The sequence below is a fragment of the Plasmodium gonderi genome (assembly GCF_002157705.1).
Source record: "Plasmodium gonderi DNA, contig: Chr08, whole genome shotgun sequence".
In the NCBI taxonomy this organism is placed as follows: domain Eukaryota; phylum Apicomplexa; class Aconoidasida; order Haemosporida; family Plasmodiidae; genus Plasmodium; species Plasmodium gonderi.
Window position 1 is genome coordinate 1,220,936 of NW_021628933.1, and position 24,140 is coordinate 1,245,075.

Sequence of the window (24,140 nt, forward strand, 5' to 3'; positions counted from 1 at the left end):
CTTGTCATAATGATATATGTGTCATTTTGAAATAGGGACACGTATATATATATACATGTAAATATGTATATTTATTTATTCACGAACGGATTAATTTTTTTGTTTTATTTGCATTTTAAGGAAAGAACTTCTGCATGAAAAATGACAGAAGATGAGATAGTGCTTTGACAAAAATGTTATGTCAATTTTGTATCCATAAATGGACTACCTATAAGACATAATTGGACAAGATGAGATTAGATGCTGTGAGGAAAAATGAACGAAAAAAAGAAAAAAGTAAACCTTACATCAAAACTAAAAAATGTGTGTGTAGGAATGTTATTAAAAAAAAAAAAAAAAAAAGTCTTAAAAGTTCTAAATTTTACACAAATATATATGTTATTCTAAATTACACATTCATTGCATTTATCCTATTTTTGTGTAGTTTTTCATAATTCAAAAAAGTAAAAAATTCCCCTTCACCGGACTCTCTATATTAATACCGATTTAACTGCAATGGCTAATTAAACGAGTGACCACAAATAAATTAAAAAAAAAAAATGTGTTGTGTAATCTATGTACATAGAAAGTCTGTTTTACATTCCATATGTAGGATTACTTTACTTTTTTCTTTGTTATAATGTGTACAATTCCTTTTCTATTCTCTTAAAATATATATATATATATATCTTTTTTATGCCACACTTCTAACATGCTTGCACACTATAAAACTCATTTATCACTCTTGGCATAATTTTTTTTATATTTTTTTTTTCCGCTTAAATGTTTTCCCTTTTGATACATATGGTGCGTATGCTTATGTACATATACGCAAATATTTGCACAAATATGTGCTAACTATAAACTTGTTTGGGTATTTATAAGTGAATAATCTTTGAAATGTATTGCAGGTGAAAGATTTAATTCCTAATGTGTTAACATTTTTGCAATTAAATTTTCTTTTTGCCGAACGAAACTGTTCTAATATAAATGCAAATTATTTTTTTTTTTTTTTTGGGAAAATGTAAAATGTGTAACAGTACAAAATTGAAAGTGATGTGTCTATATAATATTTTAATTTCCCACTTTTTTGCATTTTTAAAATAATTTTATTTAACACTATAAATGTTCCCTAATGCTTATTCATTGTATTGAAAATAAAAAGTATTACAAAAAATAAAACACAGTAATAAACATAATAAAAAAAAAAAAAAAATTCTTCTGTCTGCATAAAGAAGGGTAATAATAGAATAAAACACAAAGTGAAATGAAATGAACATGCGGCCGCACAGCAAGTGCAATATGAAAATATGTACATTTTTATTTATGCTTTGAAAACTGATTGTCGTGGCTATTCCTAGAGTCTATTTTACGTTACAGAATACGCTTTCATTCTTTTACTGAAGGTTTATATAAATGTATCAAGTGTAGATAATAGCATTTTTCTTAATTCAGGACAATGTTTCAACGCTATTATCGCAATTTTTTTTTTTTTTTTTTTTCTTTTTTTAAGGGTGGGAAAACATAAATAATTTTAAAAATCAATAACATATCTTCATAAATTCTTTTTTTTTTTTAATATTGTTATTCAAAAAAAAGCAGAAACTTCTTGACTCCAAACATTCATTTTAAAGGCGGAAAATACAAATAGGTATGTGACCATTTTTAGCAATTTTCTTTTTTTTCTTTGAAAACATTGGTTTCATGTTTTTCCATAAATTTATAATATAAAAGAACTTATCAATTGTTGGAGTGGTTATTTTTAACTCATATCCTTTTTTACCAGCGATTCAAATAAAAGAAACACGTTTTTTTTTTTTTTTTTTTTTAAGGATAAATCTCTAATTTTTTTCGTCTTTTTCTGAAAGTAGGATTAGTAAGCACATCCATATTTTACGCGAAATACAAGGATTTATTTTTCTTTTGCAAAATTTCTCATCCGTCTTTAATAGTTTGAGAGAACTAACATTAATTTTTACCCTTTTTTGTGGATAGTGTGCATCGTGTGCACAAGAAAGTGTTCATTAATTTTGTGTAACTGTAATGCCTACATAGGTACATACCTATGTAGCATTATTATGTATTTTTTTTAGGTACTTAAATTAAGTGAAATTTCCAAATCTCTATGCAAATGTATAAGTGTACTAATTTTATTAGTTATTAACAAAGGACGAAAAAAGTAAGGTAGTTAATTTGTATTCCAAAAAAAATGAGAAATAAAAAAAAAAAATAAAAAGAGAAGATGAAGGGGCTAATATTCCCTATTCCTTAATGAAAAAAAAATTTATGATTTTAACTTTACCATGCCCTAAATTTGTATATCTTTTGTTTTACAGAACAAATAACCAAAAACTCAACCGCATGACGGAAATTCTGTTAATAATTAAAATCGTTGCACTATCTACGTGTATCACACAACCTTGTAACCTCTGAAGTTAAGGAGTAAAAATGCATAATGATCATATAACCCTGGTAAAGTCTTAGCCTGCTTTTTATTATATTCATTTTTAAGGGTGCAACTTTTTGGCAAGTATATTTTTTTTTCCTTTTCTTTTGAAAAATTTAAAGATGTCCTATTTACATTATCTAAATATTTCTCAATTATACATATTGCATTTTTATTTCTTTTATTTATTCTTTCCACTTCTTTGTTTACATATATTCCACAGCTTATTATATTTTTTATATTTCTTACATTATTTAAATCAAACTCTGTCCTTTCTCTATCTGTCTTATCGAGAACTAATTCTCGTGAACCAGTAGATTTGTTCATATAAACATTGGAATTAACAACACCATTATCTGTTTTTCTGTTACCACCCAACGGGCCATTAAAATCGCCTACTTGACACTTTTTATTTGCATCATTACTTTTATCTCTTTTAGTATAGCCCTTATTGTCCTTAAATTGTTCATTCGACATGCTTACCCCGCTTATATTTTTATATTTCCATTCATTTTTATTGCATTCATGTTTTCTTATAACTTCTTTTATCTTTACCTTTTCGACATTTCCTAAGGCACCTTTAGCTTCCTTTTCAGTTTTATTTTTTAGACTACTTAAATAGTTACTACGTGACCTTCCTCCAATTCCATGAATCATTTCCTTTTCATTATTTTTTAAAGTGTTACTTTTTTCTTGCATAACTGTTTCCCAATTATACATTTTTTTTATGTTATTAATAATATCATTTTTATCTTTGTCCTTCAGACTTTTTTTACGACAAATATATTCATTCGATATTTCTCTATTTAATGTAAATGTATGCTTTTGCACATTTATGTCCACTTTTTTTAAATTTTGCTCCTTTTTCCGATATGTATAAGATTTTGTAACCATCTCATTATCCCTGGATTCATTAAAATAGCTCCGTTTTTCCTCTTTCTCATTAATTAACTTACTTTTGCTTTTATAGCGATTATCTGTTACAACATTGTGTGCTGATTTTACAAACTCTTCACTTAACTGAAAACGTATGTTTTCATTTTCTTCATAACTTACATTATTGCCCCCTTTGCACCTTGTTTTCTCCAACGTAACCTTTTTATCAAAGCTCACATTCATAATATTATTGCTGAAATTATTTTGTTCACATGTAGATTCTTTATTTTGTGTCTTCTCCTCTCTTATTGTCTTAACCTTTTGCATATCATGTTTGTCAGCATTGTGTCTATTATTTCTGAGAACATCTTTATTTTTAATTTGACCACCTGAGAAATTTTGTTGCTTCACTGTAGTATTTTTTCTTTGTAAGCTGTTTTCACTGAAAATCGAGCATAAACTTCTTTTTAGTTCATTTTGATGAATTGTGTTGTCTATTATTTCTTTTTCAAGACAAAATTTTAATTTATAATTGTTCTTTTTTATATTATTCAAGCTTATTAGTGCTGTTTTTATTTTCTGTTTTATTTCGCTCATTTCTCCATTTTGAATTATATTTTGATTAGAAAAACATTCACCTTTTTTTACATTTTCCTCTTTACATTTCTCATTATTAATCACAGTTTCATAAAAATTAACATTATTACTAAGGAAATGAAAACGAGGATCCCTATTTCTTTTAAATTCCTTTTTATTTTCATATTGATTATTCGTGCTCACTCTACGAAGTATACTCAATTTTATGTTTTTCAAATTTGATGAATTTTTATGTACATTTTCTAAATTGTTATTTTTAAACACTTCCATATTCTTCTTTGATCCTGTTATTTTTCCATTTCCAAGGTTGTTGCGTTTGCCAAATTTAAAACTATTTCTGCACCCATCCTCTATTAAATTGTTGACCGTTTCGCTTGTACTTTCCTCTCCGCACCTGTTTATAGACCCCATGATTGTGTTTCCCTTTGTCTTTTTGTGAAATTCCTACGGAAAAATAGAATTACCAATTGTAAAGTTAAAAATTTACATAAATCCTCACACATACATACAAACATATATATGTGCATTCATATACATACACATTCATTTATATGCACATTCATTTATATGCACATTCATTTATATGCACATTCATTTATATGCACATTCATTTATATTCACATTTTTAGTAAGAACAAAAGCAGATTCGTTCTTTATTTTTACGAATGTATTTTTATTTTAAATAATCTTCTACTTCACTCAAAACTAGTTTTTTACAACAGGAGTAAAGGTGAACATTTACCATTATGTCCGTAGATGTGTGTAAATAATTCGATTTTTCCATTACAGAATTAGCGCCATTTTTATCAGAAAGCTCTTTTGTCCTTAGTGGTTTCTCAAAATCCGATAGTTCTTCATTAACATTAGAACTACTATTATCACTGTTAATGTTTTTTTTTCTACCTTTTTTAAGTTTTATATATAACTTTTTATCTGCAATGTGCACTTCATCATTCAAACTACTTTTAACTTGGTTCCTATTGTCACAACATCTTTCAGAAATTTGTCTCCTTAAGTACATACGCATTCTTTTACTTCTTATAGAACTGACCTTTTTTTTCGTAATAATTGATTTATAATAAATTCGCTTTTTTAAGCTAACCCGTAAGTTTTTAGTGGGATTACCCTTTTCGATAATGCATTTTTTATAACAGTGAAGATAAGCAATTATTTTGTCGTTCATTGGCTCAAATTTACCTATTTCTATATAATTCTTGGAATTATTATTGTTTAACTGAGAAATATATTTATAGATGAGCCTTTTAAAAAAATTGTTTCCTATAAATTTATTTTTCTGGATCCTTTTGGACAGTATTTTACGGAACTCATTTTTATGCACTCCTCTTCTAATATCCCCATCGAGCACAGAATAGTTATTAAATATTTCCATGTTCTTAGAGTCATAATCGTCAGTATGCCCATTTTTTAAAAATGAAGAAACTTCTTCAGTTTTCCCATGAGCAGTTTTAATCCTATATAGGTCTTTATTTAACCCTGATTTTTCAACACGTCTAAAGTTTGTTATGCTATTTAAATGCCTCTTTAAATTATTAATGTGCTTTAACTTCTTTTGAACTGAAGATGTACATTCCAAATTCCATTGTCTACTCAACTTTAAGTTTTCAGAGAAAAAATCTTTATCTTTTAAAAAATTGAATACTTCATTTTCTTCGTGAGAATCTGTGGCATCAGAGGTCTTTACTTTATTAATTAGGTCAATTTTAATGTTCTTAAAGTTGTCGAAATTTAACGCATTTTTCAATAGGCAATACATAGTGAGATTAAGAGAGTGCTACATTTACACAAATTGCAAAATTTTATTGATTCGTGAAACTTTGTTGGTATTCAGAAATGCTGCGCCTCAGTTTTTTTTTATTTGAATATTCATATTTTTTCAAAATGTTAAAGCGTTAATAGAAAATATACTTACCATTTTATTAATATTCTCCCCTTTTTTAATTTTTGTCCTTTAAACCGAAGTGTTAGTACATTTTACCATTTTTTTTTTTTTTTACAGTCTTAATCCATTTTTAAAAATAATTGTTCAAATGCCATATGCCATAGTTTTAATTTACCAAAAAGAAAAAAGAAAAAAGAAAAATGAACAATAAAAAACTAAAAAAAATTTCAAATTATTTTCTCACAATGTAATAATTTTTACACACTTTTTTTTTTTTATTGTTAAATTTTTTTTTGAAATATTTAAAATATTTTTAGTAAAAAAATATTTTTTGTTAACGTTTAAGCCTAATTTTTTTTTTTTTTTTTAATTTCAAAAACATTTAGAATGGTGCACTTATGTTTTTCATTTTGTTGCTTATGCTACAGATTAAATCTACTCACTTAGCTAAGTGTACCCAAGTAAAGAAAAAAAAAGTTGCACCTGTAATATAAAAACGTATGTTTAAAATTAAAACAAGTTAATTTCACATGTACATAAGAAATGTTAATGCGAGTATAAATTGTTACATGGGAGAAATTAAAAGAAGCAATAAAACAAACGTGTTTTACTGTCTTCTTTAGTTATTAATATTCCACAGCATGAGAAACGGAAAGATAAAAAGAAAAACATCATTCTCTTCTTTTTTCTTATTTTATATATTTAATGATATGTCAATTACTAAAAACTTCACATTCAATTGTATGACACCACTAAATGAAGGGAGCATTTTTCTGCAAAATCGTAATAAAGAAAAGATTATATTGTGCCACGCCATTCATTTAATGTGCATTCGTTTTTAGCTTAACTACGTTATTCTTGTTCTTTAGAAAGAATTGTTGTAAAATTATTTTTGTAATGCAAAAGAATGGAGCAAAACATGTGCAAGATATATATTCGCATATGGTAACCAATTAAAATTATCCTTTAGACTTGTATGATAAAATACTTTTTCCCTAAAACTCCATTTAAATGAACTTGGTTCTATGTTTGTCTGCTTACACCTTAGAATGACAATTAAAAATGCACCTTACGTAGTGTAAGGTAGTATATACGAATAATAAAACGGATGTGTAAAATGGGTATATGAAAACAAAAATAAAAGCGTAGTTCTCTTTAACATTGGTGTACAATTATTCTATTGATCTCTTTCAAACACTCAGTTAAACCATTCAAAAAACTTTAAACATGGAACAGTATTGTAATTGCACTTTAATGTGTATAATTTTTTTCTTTCTTTCTTTGAAGATGCTTAATTCATTATGCTTTTACTTTGTCCTTTTGGATGTTTTCATTTCAGTAAAAAAAATTATAATGTTGTAGAGTTCACATTCAGCTATGTATTCACATAACTGTTATGAAACAAAGGCATTATACATAATAGATAATGAAAATTTAAAAGACTCCGCAAAGGAGGCATATAAAACATGTTCAGAATAATTTTAAAAAGTTTATTAGAGACTCAGAAAATTAAAAAGAATATTCTTTCATAAGAATAAGAAATGTTTTAAGAAAAAATTTTCACGCTTTAACGAAAGAAATAAGTGGTTGTGCAAGTTTATAGAAATTCTCATTAGCTTTCATAATTAGGCACATATATTTTCCTTTTTAGTATTTGCAATTTGCTTTATTACACTTTAAAAGTAAGATTATTGCTTCATAGGCGTCTTATGGTGTTATTAACCTTAAAACAGTTATAATTTATTTGTTTCATTTGTTTAACTTTTATTCTTCTTAAGAGGCAACAATTGCTCTTTTGACGACATATGTTGCTTAAACATATTAAGATTCAAAAACACCTATGTTATATTTTTCCCTCTGCCTTTTGGTAAATGAGGCCCTTAGCCTAATAAATAATGAGCGAATAAATTTATAAGTGAACAGCGTAAAAAGGAAAGTTTTATTAAGAATGTATGATTCCTACCGAAAGTGCAATATAGGCATAGTAAACATATATACTTTTTGCACTTTATGCCATAACACATGATGAGTTTTACGAATTGTTTATAGACACGTAGAAATTTCCATCTAACGTGTCACAATGCTAACATTCGAATTATGCAAAATACACACGTTATATTTTTTTTAATAAATGTTTTAAGAAAGAGGGGTATTGAACAAACTAAATAGGTTATACCATAAAAATTATATTTATAGAAGAAGGATTTTTAACAGAGAACCTTAAAAAAAATGCAAGAAAAATACATCCATGCTATCTAAACCTCAAGGTATTTGAATGTGTTATCTTTTCATTATTCAGTTAGTAAAACTGTGAGTTTCCTTAAATGGGTTATAAAACTCTCTTTTCATTTTAAAATAAATTTTTAGGCAGCTAGTGTAAATAAAATTGTCTAAGTTTGAATTAGAGTATTTTATTTTATCCTTGAAGCATGCTGAAGAGAAGATAAATATTTTACATTGTTTCCTTAATTTCATATCCTCTTCCTTATATGGGGTCCCTTACCATGTTTGAAAGAATACAAAATAAATGTGTAGACAGAGTCATTAGAAAGAAGTAAAAAAATTATATTCGTGAAATAGCATCGCGTCATAACAACATCTTTTTTTTTTATAGTATACGCACCTTTATATATATTCCTCATTTAAATTTCTTATTTATTCAAAATGTTGTAAAAAATATAACAATTTTTGTACACATGATAATATTCTCGATTGCTATTTTACCAAATGCATATTGTTCTAAAAGAGGAAAAACTTACCAGGTGTCTATTTTCACTTTCATCTAGTAGAAAAACGGAAGCATATAATCAGTGAACTTCTCCGCATATATGCGATTGTATCACTGCACCTATAGATAGATTTTCTCTGTTTTACACCTTCACGCAAGAGAGTTTAAATGTTAAAGGTTTTTAGAAAAACGAAGAAACTGTTCTTTAAAAAGGGCTTATTGCCATATTGTTCGACGACGTAAAAAGAAACTTTATATTTTTAGAATTTCATCTAGTTTCATTGTTTACTGATATAGATGAAACATTGCAGCAACGTAACAAATATGATGACACATTCACGTAAATGAATTTTAAACTTTGGGTGTAAATTATTTTAGTGCTACTAAGTGTCACTAAAACACTTTTTTATGTGAATAACAATATGGGGTGCACATTAAATGCTCTTATGGTTGTAATAATAATTATTTCATAATTTTTTTATAATAGTTTATATACACTGAAACATAAGAAATTACATGATCTTTAAGTGGGGACTGAAGTTGGTACAAGTGTGAATACCCTATAAAATTATGTTTCAAAATGTTGTGAGAAAAGATTAAAAAGGCTATACACAAAAAGAAGACAGGGAAATGGCACTTAAGAAAAAACAAAATTTTCTTATGATTTCTATGCGTATATCTCATTTTTATTCGAAAAAGCGTTACACAAGTTGAGCATTTTTCGTTTTATTTTCGAATATTTGTTAAGGGTTCGATAAAATTAAATGTTCACACTCTTTAAGAAATGGACGCTCACTTTTTTTGTGAATACATCTGAAGGACTACTTAGTAATACATGCTAAAAAAATTGTGTTCTATCTTGCACTTTTGCCCCCCCATCTCAATGCTTTTTTATTCCTCTTTTTTTGTTTACTCGATTAAAAAAGGCTATATATAAGAATATGTGTGTTTAAAAAAAACATTACAAACAAGATTAAACAAATAGCAATGGTAAATACATAAACAGTCATGTCATCCTTACTCAAATCAAAGCAAAGAATGCGTTACTACATGCTCTTGTTTATTAAACCTCTTTTGAATTAATACTACAACAATTCTAAACTCATTATATTCAGTTAATACGACGGACTTGTGAAAAAGGAATGACATTTATTATGGCATTGCAAAATTTCAGACAGGGATATAAAGACTTATTAACTACTCTTCGCCTTACATTTCATGCCTTAAATATTGTTTAACGAAAAGGGACCTTAAGCTTAATCCTATAGCCTAATTTAAAATAATTTTTTTGTACAAATTCCCATTTTTAATTAAATGGCATTATATGTATATCTGTGTAAATATGTGTGTACATTTCATGTGTAATAACCACGGAGTTCTTAACATAGAATATTGTGAGTTAAACTGTCAAAAAAGTACATAAATTGTTAAAGAACCTAAAAAAAACGATTTATGTTCAAAGAAGGGGTACTAAGTGTATAATTTTGTGAATTATGTACATTTCCTCTTTTTCTAAAGAAGTATATATGTAAACAATGACGTTATAATTATAACATGTCATTAAAATCCAATTAATTGAAATGGCTAATCCTTTTGAATAAATTTTCATAAATGATAAGTAGAACTACATACTAATTTACTTGAAATTTTAAAGTTTTTAAGTAGGGTTATTTATTACTTTATGTATTTAAATATATATTAATCTAAGATAAATTTAACACAGTTTCATCCCATAAATGAAGTTACAATTAAAAGTGATTTACTTTTAATAAATATATTTTCTACTATAGTAGTAATATCCGATTTAAGCAATGTATATCTCTTAAATAAAAATAAAAAATAATATAGAAATAATAAAATTAATTAGAATAAATAAAAAGGTTAATTGTAAAATTAATTAATAATATATATATAATTATTTATGCTTTGAATTAAATAAAATATAATAATATATATATAATGAATTACATAATTTAATATTATATGCATAGTAAATTAAATAAAAATATAATTATTTTAAATAAATAAAAAAAATAAATAAATTAATTAAATATAAAGAAAATAAAATTAATAATTTATATTAATGAAAAAAAATTAGATTATTAATAAGTAATAAATATAATTAATTAAAAAATTAAAATGAAAAAATAACAATACATTTAATTAAAATATAATAAGGATTAAATGTTAATATAATAATAAAAATTAATTAAATATTAAATAAATTAAAATAGTAATATAAATAGCTATAATATAATGTTAATTAATAACTAAATAATTTTAAAATGTCAATTAATTATTAATATAATAAATAGTATTCATTTTTATAAAAATAAATTACAAATAAATTAAATACAAAATAATAATTTTAAATAAATAAAGTATATAATTAATAATATTATATAAATTAAATACATTTATTAATTCCAATATATTATATTTAATTAAATATAAATTTTTAAAAAAGTGTAATAGTAAATTATTATATCATAATTAATTAAAATTATAATACTACATTAAATGTTTATTAAAGTGAATAAAATAACAAATTTAATATAATAATCGAGAATAATTAATATATAAATTGAAAATAATAAAATTAATTAGCAAATAAAATAAGTTTAAAGTACATTATATAACAATAAAAAATAAATTTTAAATTAATTAAAAAAATATATATTAAAAATAGATTTAATTTTAATAATAAAATGTATAAAAAATAAGATTAAAAAAAAATATTAGTTTATTTAAAATAATAAAATTGAGAAAATAAATTAAATTAATTATTCCATTTATATATAACTTTAATTGTATAAATATTATTTAACTAATAAAAAAAAATAAATAAATGTTATAAATAAAAATAATATATATATATATATTTTAATTTATATATGTTTAAATATTTATTTTATTCATATATTAATATAACTATATTAATAATATTAAATTAAAACAAAAATATTAATTTTATGTATTATTTAATTTAATATTTATTCAAATTTAAATATTTAAATATAATTATTCACATATTTTATCAATAAAAAATTATTATATATTTTTTTTATATTGAAAATTAATATATATAATTATTTAATATATATAATATATATTAAAATATAATTAATAAAAATAAATTAATTATATTTAAGTATGGTAATTAATTGAAATTAATTTAATAAATAATAATATTATATAATAAATATATTTTTATATTTAATTAATTAAAAATAAGAAATTAATTATATAAATATAAATGTTTTAACTTGTGTTATTTCATTTTTTATAAAATATTAATTATTTAATTAAATTAATATTATATATTTAATTATTATATATATAATTTAATTAATTTATTTATTTTAATTAAAAAAAAAAATCATATTTTTATGTTTTATTTAATCCATTATTAATTTATATATATATATATATTACATTCAATTAATTAATTCCTTTTTATTTATTATTTTATTATTATTTTATTATTTTATTTTTTTTTTTTTTTACATTATATTAAACAAGCCTTTTTATTTTATTTTAATATTTATATAATTAAAATATATTTTATTAATATAATTACTTTAAATAACTAATTTATTATTTTACGATTTATTTATAATAATTATTTTTATTATTGCTATACTATAAGAAAAATATTTTTATTATACTAAATGTATTCATGTTGTCTCATAAATATTTACATTTTGTGTAATTTTACAATTAACCTTTTTTTTTTATTTTAAAACCAAATATGCTTTCATTAATTATCTTTTTTATGTTTTAAAAATAGTAATACAAAGGAATTGATATTTTTTGTTGTATTTTTATTTACACACTATAATTAAAATATCTTTTAAATTAAAAACTTTAGTAAATAATTAATTTTAACTGCTTAATTTTATTTATTATTTTTATAGATTAAATTACATGCCCCCAGATATTTGTCAATAAAACACATTTTAATACAGAACTTTAGTAGGCATTAATATATAACACAATGGTTATATATTTCCATTGCCTCAAAATTTTTATATATAAATGGTGTTTTGTTATAAAAAAATCTTTTATGTTAATGTTATATTAAGTATTTTTAAGAAACATGTAAGGTTTTATTATAAATATTCTTTTTTTTCTTTGTCTAATAGTTCATTTTTAAACCCACTTAATGTATACATTGAACACGGTTACCATCACATATAAATGTATAAACTAAGCTTTTTTTATCTTTTATTTGGTACCATTTATAAAAGTTTAATTATTCTTAAAATCGTTCCCCAGAGAGAAATGCCTAAAAGACAGTGATAGCATATAACACTATTATAAGAATGTCCCATTATTTCAATTACACTACTTGCTAAATATACCAAGAAAAAGCAAAACATAGTTATCCTTTATGCTTTTGCGTTCTATGAATGCTTTCACATGTATAATTGCGTATTTTATACCAGAATTCGAAAAAAATTAAACTAAGGCTGGTTCAACACTTGTTTATAATTAGCCTTTTGTTCACGTTATGAGTGTGCTATGCATTTGTAATTACAATGTTGTCACTTTTGTAGACGCCTTTGTCTTAGAAATTTGTAATGTAAATATACAAATGAATAATTGATTTAAATGTTATTAAATTTTTTTCAAACCTTATAAATTTATGCGCAAATGAAGAATGGTGAAATTTAAAATGAATGTTCGTTTGATGTTTTACATAGGAATTTTCTTTAGACGTTTATATTTGACAATTTGAGGAATATCATATAATTCATTAAAGTAAAAATATAGTTTGAATTCAGTATGAAATATACGCCCTTTTTACTTGAAAATCTGTATACACTCATAGTAACAACTTGTAAAATATTTAACGATTGCCACATTAATAATAGATGTGACAGAATTACATAAAAAAGTGTAAAAAAGGATAAAGAAATTAAATTCATAGCCCTTATTTTGCGTAAACAACTTTTCGTTTATACAAAAGCCATGTGTAATTTTGCCCCTTATTTTTCATCCTACTTTCGAAATTAACACTTCCTGTCCATACACTAAAAATTGCATAAGCCACATTTTAGGAAATATAAAAATCAAAGAAAAATTTGTACATTTTTTCTTTTTCCAATTTATTTATAAATATTTATCCCTTTTTAGGTATTAATTCTCCCTATATTGCTACATGACCTATAAGTATTAATTTTATTTTTTATGCAAACGTTTCTCTTTAAATATAAATAAGACAAAGACAATAAAATTTAGTATCTTCCCGTTTATCTATAGTTCTGGTAATTCTGTTAAAAAAAAGGGATTAAAACTATTACAATTGCTTTCTAATGATATTTACACATTTTATAAGATGATACACATAGCTTGATATGTATTGCACAGTTAATGTATAGAACTTTACAATGTTTATTAATGTCGTTTTTATAAATTAAAGACTATTGTTTAATGAAAATTCAATCCTTGCTTCAAAGTAAGCCATAATTTTTATTCATTTACATTACATTTGAAACTTTAAAGTAAATATTTGACAAAAAGGCATTGTGATGCATACGACTTTTATGATACACAAAATTTAAAGCTTTAAGAGACCCCATACAAATTGCAAAATTTCAAGTAAAAATGATAAAAAATTGTATGAATATATAAATCTTGCAAAAGAAATTTAAGAAAAATGCATTTTTTTTATATATTAAATAAATATAATATTTCATATACATTTACCTAAGTAGATTTTTATTTTTCTATTTTTCATGGGAAACCACCCTTGTATGCAATTTGAAAAAAATTTTTCACTGACTAGAAAGTCGCACATTCCTCAAAATTGAACAATGAATAAAACATCTCAATTACGAATAGATTTACATAAACCGTGTTTAAATTTAAACGTTTTCACCACCTTTGTTACAGTTTAAATAATGGAAAATATTGCAAATCATGCAAATTTGCTGCTTCAATGCAATAACCTAATAGCGCTACCACAAAAACAAGTGCTATAAAACATTTGCGTGATAGTTCGTACAAAATATATTTTTAAGATTATTAAGTCATACAATAATATATGCAGGAATGTCATATAAAACGTTCATTGATCTACTTTATCTTTGAATAAACAAAATTGAGACAGGAATGCACTTATGCGGGTTTCATTTACATTGATGTAAATTGTATCTTGTTAACAACAAAAAAAAAATGTATAACATTGTAAAAACTAAAAAAAAAAAAAGAAAATTAAAGAAGCCTCATAGATTACCTTCAATATTATGGATTTTAATTAACCTTTTTTTTTTTTTTTCCTTGCTGAACCAATGCTAATTTTGGTGCATATATTTACCTTTTGTGGATTACATTTTGCATTCATTATTGCAACACATTTTGTGGAAGCATAATTCTTAATTATGGCTTTGGTTTTTTGTAAATTCAATAAAAATTTTTTGAAAAAGAAAGTTAAAATATCTCGATATATGATCCATGGTTAATGAGAACATAATGCCTAATTTTAATTTTTCTTTTTTTTTATTGAATTTGCATAAATTAAATAGACCCTTATATACAGAAGGCTTCTTTGTGTTTCATTCAAAAATATTATAATAGAGGTAAAAGTGAGTAGGTAAAAGGAATTAAAAATTAAAATGTATTCTCTCTTTATTCATTTTTTGGATAACAGCTCATTCTTTTAAGGCCCACTTGCATATGTGTATGAGGCACATATAATTGTTTTCTCTTTATTGCAACTAAATATGTTTAGTAACGTGTATTATTTTTTTGTAAAAAATGAAAAAGAAAGTTTGCAGAAATAATTACATATTTCAATGTTGCGCTTTTTCTTTAAGTTTTTTTTTTTAAATGTGAAACTCTTACATATGCAATAAAGCACAAAGAGCACAGAAGCTATATTTGGAGACACAATGAATTCAAATTTTAATGTACACAAATAATGATGTCAAAAGGTAGGCATGAAAATGTAATACGGTGGGCTGTCTGATTCCAAGGCATTCGTCAATGATGTAAAATACTTTGGAAAAGAAGGTTTTTTCAGAATTCTTCTATTTATTAACAAAAAAAAAATGTCGTAACATATGACAATATCTATAAAGTAATTATTATACTGTTTTAATGAGAATATAAAATGTAGGTCTTCAATTAATAAAAAATGTTATTATTCATTATAACTTTTTTATTTATTTACAAGGTTTATTAAAAAGCCCTTATACACATTTACATGAGAAATTTAATAAAACGTAATATAAAAAATTATATTCTTTAAACTCTTTAATTTATGTTTTACAGGAAATGTTTAAAAATGTTAACATGCAAACTGAAGACTGACTTTTTTAGCCATTTCATAACAAAATTAAGTCGTTTTCGATTTTCATAAAATATGCATGCACTTTTTAATAATAAAAAAAAAATGTCATCTGCAAGTGGCAAATAATGCTTATTTTTTAAAGAGGAGAAAAAAAAGCACTTCAGTTCGAATTCGAGCAAAAATAGCAAAAGGTTTTTAAAACATTCTTAATACATCGTGTTGTGTATACTTTAAACACACATTTTTGTATTTTATGTTGTTAAATAGATGAATGGGCAAAAATTGCCTCTTTTTGAAGGTATAGTAGGCTTAAATCACTGTTTAAAAGCATGTAAAGTTATTTTAATGGAACCACTTACATAGAAATGATTGCACTACATTTGTAAAATGCCATGTGAAATAATAACAACACATCGATAAGGCAGACATTCTTTCGTGCTCTCGTGTACTGAGAAAAAACTTTCATAATAATGCAACACATAAAATATGTAGAAATTGTGAATGCTTTTTATGCGTGAAAAAACAGCGGTTTCATTGATCTCACTATTGTTCATTATGTGATTATAATTTGTTGCATGCGAAAATTTGTGCCCCAAGAATCAGGTGTGTTCCAAACAAATGAATGAAGAAAATGACAGCAAAATTGTAGCTTCTACAATTTTTATTTGCATGAGTTGTAACATAAAATGTGGAATTCAGTGTATATTTTAATATCTGAGTAAAACAATTAAAAATTAGCCAAAAATAAAAATATAAAAAAATTCAGTTCTCCACAACCAAACATATCACTTTTAACGTTTTAAGAAATGTGCTGAAATGCGTTTATGCTTTTTGAATATAGATTTTAACAACTTAAAAAAAAAAATTTTACAAAAATATTCCCAAATAAAAAAATAATAGAAAACAAGCGTTAAATGTAAAAGTTGTTTCTGCATACATATGAATAAGCACGTATATTACAAGGCAGCATGCAAAGGAATTCAGAACAAAACACCCGTACATTATTTATGCAGCTTTTTTTTTTTTTAATTTTTTGAGAATGAAATTTGTTTTAAAATATTTTTAAGGACAGAAAAAAAAAAAAAATTATGTTCATAAATTGTACATTTGTGGAAAAATAAATATTTTACATTAAAAAAGGTGAAAAAATGTAAATGTACAGCCCGAGTATATTGTATTAACAACTCGTTATATATAACCCCATACAATTTGCATGTAAAGTGGAATGAACAACATTTTGATTTTTTATATACCTGAAAATTTTAGTTTTGTTGAAATTTATTTATATCATAATTTTTTTACCCATAAATAAAATTTTACACAAATTTTTTATATGCACAGAATTCTCACAGACCCCCAACTGAATATACATAAGCTTGGAAAAGTCTATATAAAAAAAATATAAACACTTATAAAATAATATTGTTTTTTCCTTCTCAAATGAGAACAACAACAAAAAAAAAAAAATATACATTTAAAAAACACATAAAAAATACTTAAAAAAAAAAAAAAATAATAAACTTTTAAAAAAATCGCAAAAGAAGGTAGTTTTTTTAAAATGTTCAATAACTTAGAAAAGAATACAAAAGAAAATGTAGAAGCACCCATTGACTCCAAATCTGGATCTCAGGAAGAAAATTCTGAAGAAAAAAATGGCAATACGTGTCTAACAAACAGAGAAAAAATATTTTATGATATTTCCGAAGAGACCGAATACTTATCGGTGCAAACAAATGATGAAAAAATAGAATTAAACAATTTTTATGATTTAACCGAAGTAAAAGGGAAAAAAGATGAAGTTATATGCATATGCTCAAACTCGACAAATGATGCTAAAAATGAAAGTTCAGGTTCTTTAGAAGAAAGTGGAAAAGAGGAAACAGAAATTTTAAATGCCAAAGATGATCAAAATTTTCCCACAGAAGTAGGAACAAAGCATGGTTGCAACACTAACAATTGCAGCAACATGTGTTATGCGAATGGTAAAAATGGCAATGAGAGTGACAATTCTAATGGAAACTGTAATGAGAGTGACAAGGTTAATGGAAACTGTAATGAGAGTGACAAGACTAATGGAAACTGTAATGAGAGTGACAAGACTAATGGAAGCTGTAATGAGAGTGACAAGACTAATGGTAACTATAATGACAGCAACAATGATAATGAGAACTTTAATGAGAATCATAAATTTAAGGGAATTTCTAATGAGAATAACAATGCAAATGGCAACAGTACAGATGAGAACAATAAAGACATAAATTATAGAGAAGAGGAGAAAAATGTATACGTTTTATGCAATATATGCGATGATGTTATGGAAAAATCCATTTTACAGGATCATTTATATGCACATACAATAGAGTGTACAGAACAAATCGAACCAAGCTATAGGTATGAAAGGCAAAAGAATTTAAACCCTGACGCATTCGAAACAAGGGATAAGGATTTTTGTATTAATATTAGCTCAAGCAGAAACAAACAAAATAAATATGCACAAAAACGTTCATTCAATAATGCACATTGTGCTTTTAGTAATTCTGAAATAATATTAAGTGATAATAGTAGCAATAATGCTGAGGAAGATAGCATTTTCGATATGCTTTATAATTACAATACTAACCTTTATCATTTCAGAAACAACCCAGTAGTTATCAACAAAAGAAATAATAATAGTGGAAATTGCATGTCTGGAAACAACAACAAGCTGGTGAATGATGGAAAAAATAATAATTCCATAAATGATTTATGTGAAGATAGAAGTTCACAAAATATAATTGAAATTGTGAATCATTGGGAAAACGAAGTAGAAGATATTTTACCATTTAATAATAATATTGAAAATGTAGATAGGAACATAACAAAAAATGAAAGAAGAAATTTTTTCGATAATTTAGAAACTAATGCAACAATTTTTGAAAATTATTTATATGCTATGAGAGAATCTCTTTCTTCCATATTTTACAACCCTGATGCAGCATCATCAATTAAAAATAGCACCATGTGTAATAACATAGACAATCATAAAAATGAGGAACATTCTAATAGTATTATTGCCAATATATATTGCATTATAAACACAATACAAACTAATATAAAAAGGGTTACGGAAAAATTGAAGAACTCTGTTAATAGTATAAATACAGAGATAATCGATTTTTTAAATAAAAATTTGAATTCTGTAATCACAGATATAAATAATTTAAAAGGAACATATAAAAATGGAAAAAAGCATGATACTATCGACACTGAATTAAATAAAAAATTAAAGAAAATATATAAAATGTTAGATAATATGAATAAAAAAATTAACACTGAATTAGAAAATATCATGGACATTTTAGGGAGTAATAATAATCACACAGATGATAGGGAAAGCATTGTTAACAGTATTAGCAGGGATGTTCTTGATAGTACCACTGTTACGATTGTTAATAGCACGAACAGTACCACCATCACTGAGGGGAGAAGCAGGGAAAACATTATGCACATGAACAACAGCAATAATCATAATGAGAATGTTAATAATAATAGCAGAAGAAATAATTTTGAAAATAGAAGCAGTAATTATAGGGATAAAAACTCGAATGGGACAAACGCCAATTGTGCAAGACAAAATAATTTTTATAATTCAAATAGATCATTAAACAATATAAATGGAACCCCAAAACATGAATATAATAACAGAAATCGTGGTGGAACTTTTCACCATCATAACACATTTTCAAATGAAAGATTTTTTACAGGGATATCTGGAGATTCATTACCACACGCTCATTTTTCTTATTCACCTGTAAATCCACATAATCCCTTATTTCGTACAGAAGCAGAAAATGTTAATGATATAAATTATTTATATTCCACTCTGGTAGATAGATATCCATGTATTTGTGAAAATTCATCGTTTTCCCATTTTGATAATAACTCTAATAATATTTGGCCCCTAAGAAGAGTAACAAACAATAATGCATACAGAGCTATGAATGATTCACCCAATTCTAGATTAAAAAAAGAATCAAGCAACATAAATATGAATGTTAATATTTTTACATATCATAACAGGAATAATAATGACAATAATAACACCTTTCCCATAAATAATGCAAGTAACACAAGTAATCATATAAATAGGAATATCAGGTATAATTTAATTAATAATGGTGTAGAGACATATACTTCTGATTCAACTGTTGGCAATCCATTTCTATTTGTAGGAAATAGACATAATAGAAATGCTAGAAATGATATTAGGACTAATCATATTATTAACACAGTTTCGAGCAATTACAGTTTTATGACGACTAATAGGAATGGCATAAGCAATGGAACAGCTAGGACAAATAATAATAGAAGTATAAATTTAGGCTCATCTATAATCCATAACGAGAACAACGACATAGGAACCACATCTATTATTAACATAAATAATCTCAATTGTGTTACAACTAATAGCAATTATAATAATAACAGGCCTGCTTCTATGGCTGCTGTAATTACTACAAGAGCCTTTCCAATAACTTCTAGAACAGGTGAAGACAGAACAACGGATGCAATTGCAGCTGGTCCCCCATGCAGAAGTGTTGCACCCTTTGCTGATCAACATACCAGTAGAAGCTCATCTAGGAGTAGCACAACAGTTGCAAACAGGAACAGTTGTAGAAATTCATCTTCTGGATATGGCATTTACATTGCTGGGAGAGGCAATAATAATGGATCTGGCAGAAATGGTCTCAGTAGAGGAAGTAACAACAACAGCGGAAGCAGTAATAATAGCAATAATAACAACTCCCCGATCTCTTGCTTCGTCAATGCAAGCTCAGTTGACTATAACATTATCAATAACAACACGCGAAGAATATCAGAGAATTTGAGTGGCACAAATTTAAGAAGAGAACAAACACTGACTCGAAGTAATGAAAGACATAATAGGGTTATAAATAGAAACATAAGAGAAATGAACAACAATACGCCAAATAATGTCAGAGAACATTATGGAAATAGAAAATTAGGTGCCAGAGCAAAGTTAAAAGAAAATAATGATTATTTAATAGTTCAATTTGATATAAAAAAAAACGAGAATAATAATTTAAAAATATGCTCTATTTGTTATGAAAATTATCAACATAACGAATCTCTTATATTTTTACCATGTACTCACAATTTTCATAAAACTTGTATAATTGAATGGATAAATAAAAAGTCAACGTGTCCTATTTGTAAAATTAACATTAAAAATTTTTAAAAGAATTAATAGTCACTCCGATTGAAGTGGCTTTTTTCAATATATTAATTCCTTTTTTTAATTGTCATTTAAAATTTTTTTTACTTTCTCTTTTCTCTTTAATCCGTTATGCATGTGTATATACACATGTGTACATATATATATATATATATATATATGACTCCTACTCCCTGTAAGTCAGTATATTCCGTTTTCTCTTCTATTTTTCTTTTGCGCTTGTTTGTATAGCATATATTATTATCCAGTATTCACAGATTCAAAAATATGTTTTAAATTTTATTAAGTTTTAAAATATATATATATATATTTTAATTTGTTTTTCATTACATTTTATGTGTAATATGCTCACATGAAGTTACAAACAAAATGAAAAACGAAAATTTGTAAATAAACAATTCTGTATTAATAAAAAAAACAATGTGAAAGATTTTCCTACAGATACATACATGTGTTTACAGCACACGTGTAATTATATGTACGTGCCCGTTATATCTGATATACCAAAAAAAAAAAAAAAAAAAAAAATTTACGTTGATTTGTATTTGTATAAAATATACCTATATCAAATAATTTCGTTTTCTCCCTTTTTGAAATTGAGAATTTCCTACATTGGAGAAATGTCGTCGCTGTACATTGGCAAAATATATATTGTTATGGTACCGCATAAAATTTTAGCTACACGTGTATCGGCAAAAACAAACTCCCTTTTATGTATATGAGTGTGTACGTTCATATACATTTACTCATTTTAATGGTTTCAATGCGTGCGAACTTTCATTTCGTAATTTCCTAATTTTGTAGCTTCATCATTTTGTAGTTTCCTAATTTTTTGCAGCTTGCTAATTTTGCAATTTCTCACTTTTTGGTTCCACTGCTTAGAACTATTTTTCTGCCCTTCGATCCCTATTCCCCCAAAGCTTCAGTCTCTGAACTGGTATCCTTTGAGGAGCAGTTCTGACGAAACGGAAAAAAGATGGTTATCAAGAGCTATGACTATATTGTAAAGCATGGAATTTCTATTAAATTAAGTGAAATATTGTTATAGGGGATCCTTGTTCGATGTTTGTTTTCTTTTGTTATACATATCTCTCCCATAACATTTTTTGGGGCTACTAAGTGGATATTCATTTTTTTCGATTTTTCTTTTTTTCCTTTTTCTCTTTATCTCTCTTATATTTTATAAGTTTCTTGATATGGTCATACTTCTTTTTCTTTTCTTTTTTCTTTTTTCTATCTCTGTATTTTAATTTGTCCCTATCCTTGTCCCTCTCTCGATGTGATTCATTTTCTGACGAATCACTCTTTTTCGAATGATCAGTTTTTTTCTGTGAGATATTATCATAAAAATAGTCATATTTTTTCTCCCCTTTTAATTCGTTATATTCATTTTTGTTAAGAAAAATACTACTTTGTCTCTTCATGAGCCACTCATTCTGACTTATTTTGATTTTATCAAAGTCTGAAACAATTTTTGCATTATTTGTTTTGTCATAGATACAATTTTCGCCATTAAAATTTTTATCATTGTAAATATAGTGTCCTTTTTTTATTAAAAATTCTTCATGCATTTTATTTCTTTCATTTATTTCTTTTTCTTCTTCGGCAAATAGATTAATGTGTTCACAATAATGGGTTCTGTCTTCCTCTTTATTGTTTTGGTATATGTACTTCCGGCGAGTGTCCTTTTCAAATGTATCGTTCTTGTGGGAACTGTTTCGATATGCACTACTTTGATGAGCATTCTCTTTTAGTTGGTTGATAGCTTTTTCAAATGTCTGTTCATTTTTTTTTTTTACCTTTTTTTCTTCTTCTTTTATAAGTTTGTTTTCATCATAATTAACTTTATATTGTCTATCTTTCCTATAAACATTCCATTTTTTCTGAGGAAGAATGTTTAGCCCCCCATGACCACCCATTGGTCCTTTGCACTGTATACAAGTCTTATGGATAGAATTATATTAGTCGAAATAATCCCCAAGCGGAACATGTCATAAATGTAGTACTATAAGTATGTAAGCATTCTCACAAAAATTCTGTAAATGTATATGTTTAAGGATTCATGATTTTATTTTCTCCTTTTTTCTTTTTCTTCACGCTCATTAGTTGCAATATAAAAAATAGTGCTTCAAAGTGGACATGCTTTTTGCATTCATTTATTTTTATGAGTGTTCTGCTCCACCATTATGTTTTTATTATTTTGCAAGTTTTATTTGTCAGGTCATGCATGAGAAAGGCTAAAATGGAAACGTAGAACAGTATGGAATTGTGGGATTAGAAAAAAAAAAAAAAAAAAACAATCACATCACATCACCGTAAAATTTTGCGATAATTTCATGGGGAATAAAAAATTTCTTTATTTTTTTTGCGCAAGTTCTTTATTTTGTAGTTGCTCCTTTTTTTTTTTTTTTTTTCTCCTTGACATTGTTAATTTATTTATTCTTTACAGAAAGCATTTTGTAACATTAAAAGGCAAAAACATTTCTGAAAAGATTATCTTAACCGTTATTGTGTGCATTACTTTGTATTTAAGTGAAAGGGAGAACAATAATAATATATACACATTCTTATGTCACGTATGTTTTCACTATGCTATATGTATTTGTACACATGCTTTCCCATTTTCCCATTATTTCAGTTAAAAACGAACTTTTATATAATTTCACCAAATGGAGAAGTAATGAATTCTTTCGTCACAAATATTTAATATTTTAGTTTAAGATGAAACAGGTTTTATGCAATTATTTGTTATGAATAAAAAATTATACTTAAAAGGAAGAAATGCAACATGTTTCTTCATTTTACGTTTTAATTTCGTTTGGAGACTTTTTCAAAAAGAGAATACCTCAAAGGAAAGATATGAAAATAATTTATATGTATATGCTAAAGTATTTGTATATATATATATATATACATATATATACATATTTGCAAGACATTTTTACCCACGTGTGCAAGGGGACTAACTGTTTACGTTTACTTATTTGTTATCAAACTGAAGAAGCGTAAAAATAGATGGTTATTCTTTGTCAAAGCCGGATATGAAGTATCTTTTTTTTTGGGGGGGGGGGAAAGGGTTTT

At 25.2% G+C, this 24,140-nt stretch overlaps 3 protein-coding genes across 3 annotated transcripts; 1 reads left to right on the top strand and 2 right to left on the bottom strand.

The window, feature by feature from the left end:
* Positions 1–2,389: 2,389 nt before the first annotated feature.
* Positions 2,390–5,672, bottom strand: PGO_082410 (hypothetical protein, conserved; the record flags this gene model as incomplete). Its single annotated transcript, XM_028687463.1, has 2 exons — positions 2,390–4,342; positions 4,761–5,672. 2 exons carry the CDS (start codon positions 5,670–5,672, stop codon positions 2,390–2,392), a joined length of 2,865 nt encoding a protein of 954 aa, XP_028543264.1.
* An 11,709-nt stretch (positions 5,673–17,381) lies between these two features.
* Positions 17,382–21,062, top strand: PGO_082420 (hypothetical protein; the record flags this gene model as incomplete). The annotated part of the gene is made up of 1 exon (XM_028687464.1): positions 17,382–21,062. One exon carries the CDS (start codon positions 17,382–17,384, stop codon positions 21,060–21,062), a length of 3,681 nt encoding a protein of 1,226 aa, XP_028543265.1.
* Positions 21,063–22,186: 1,124 nt separating this feature from the next.
* Positions 22,187–22,978, bottom strand: PGO_082430 (hypothetical protein, conserved; the record flags this gene model as incomplete). Its single annotated transcript, XM_028687465.1, has 1 exon — positions 22,187–22,978. The coding sequence occupies one exon, from the start codon at positions 22,976–22,978 to the stop codon at positions 22,187–22,189; it is 792 nt and encodes a 263-aa protein (XP_028543266.1).
* Between the last annotated feature and the right edge of the window lie 1,162 nt (positions 22,979–24,140).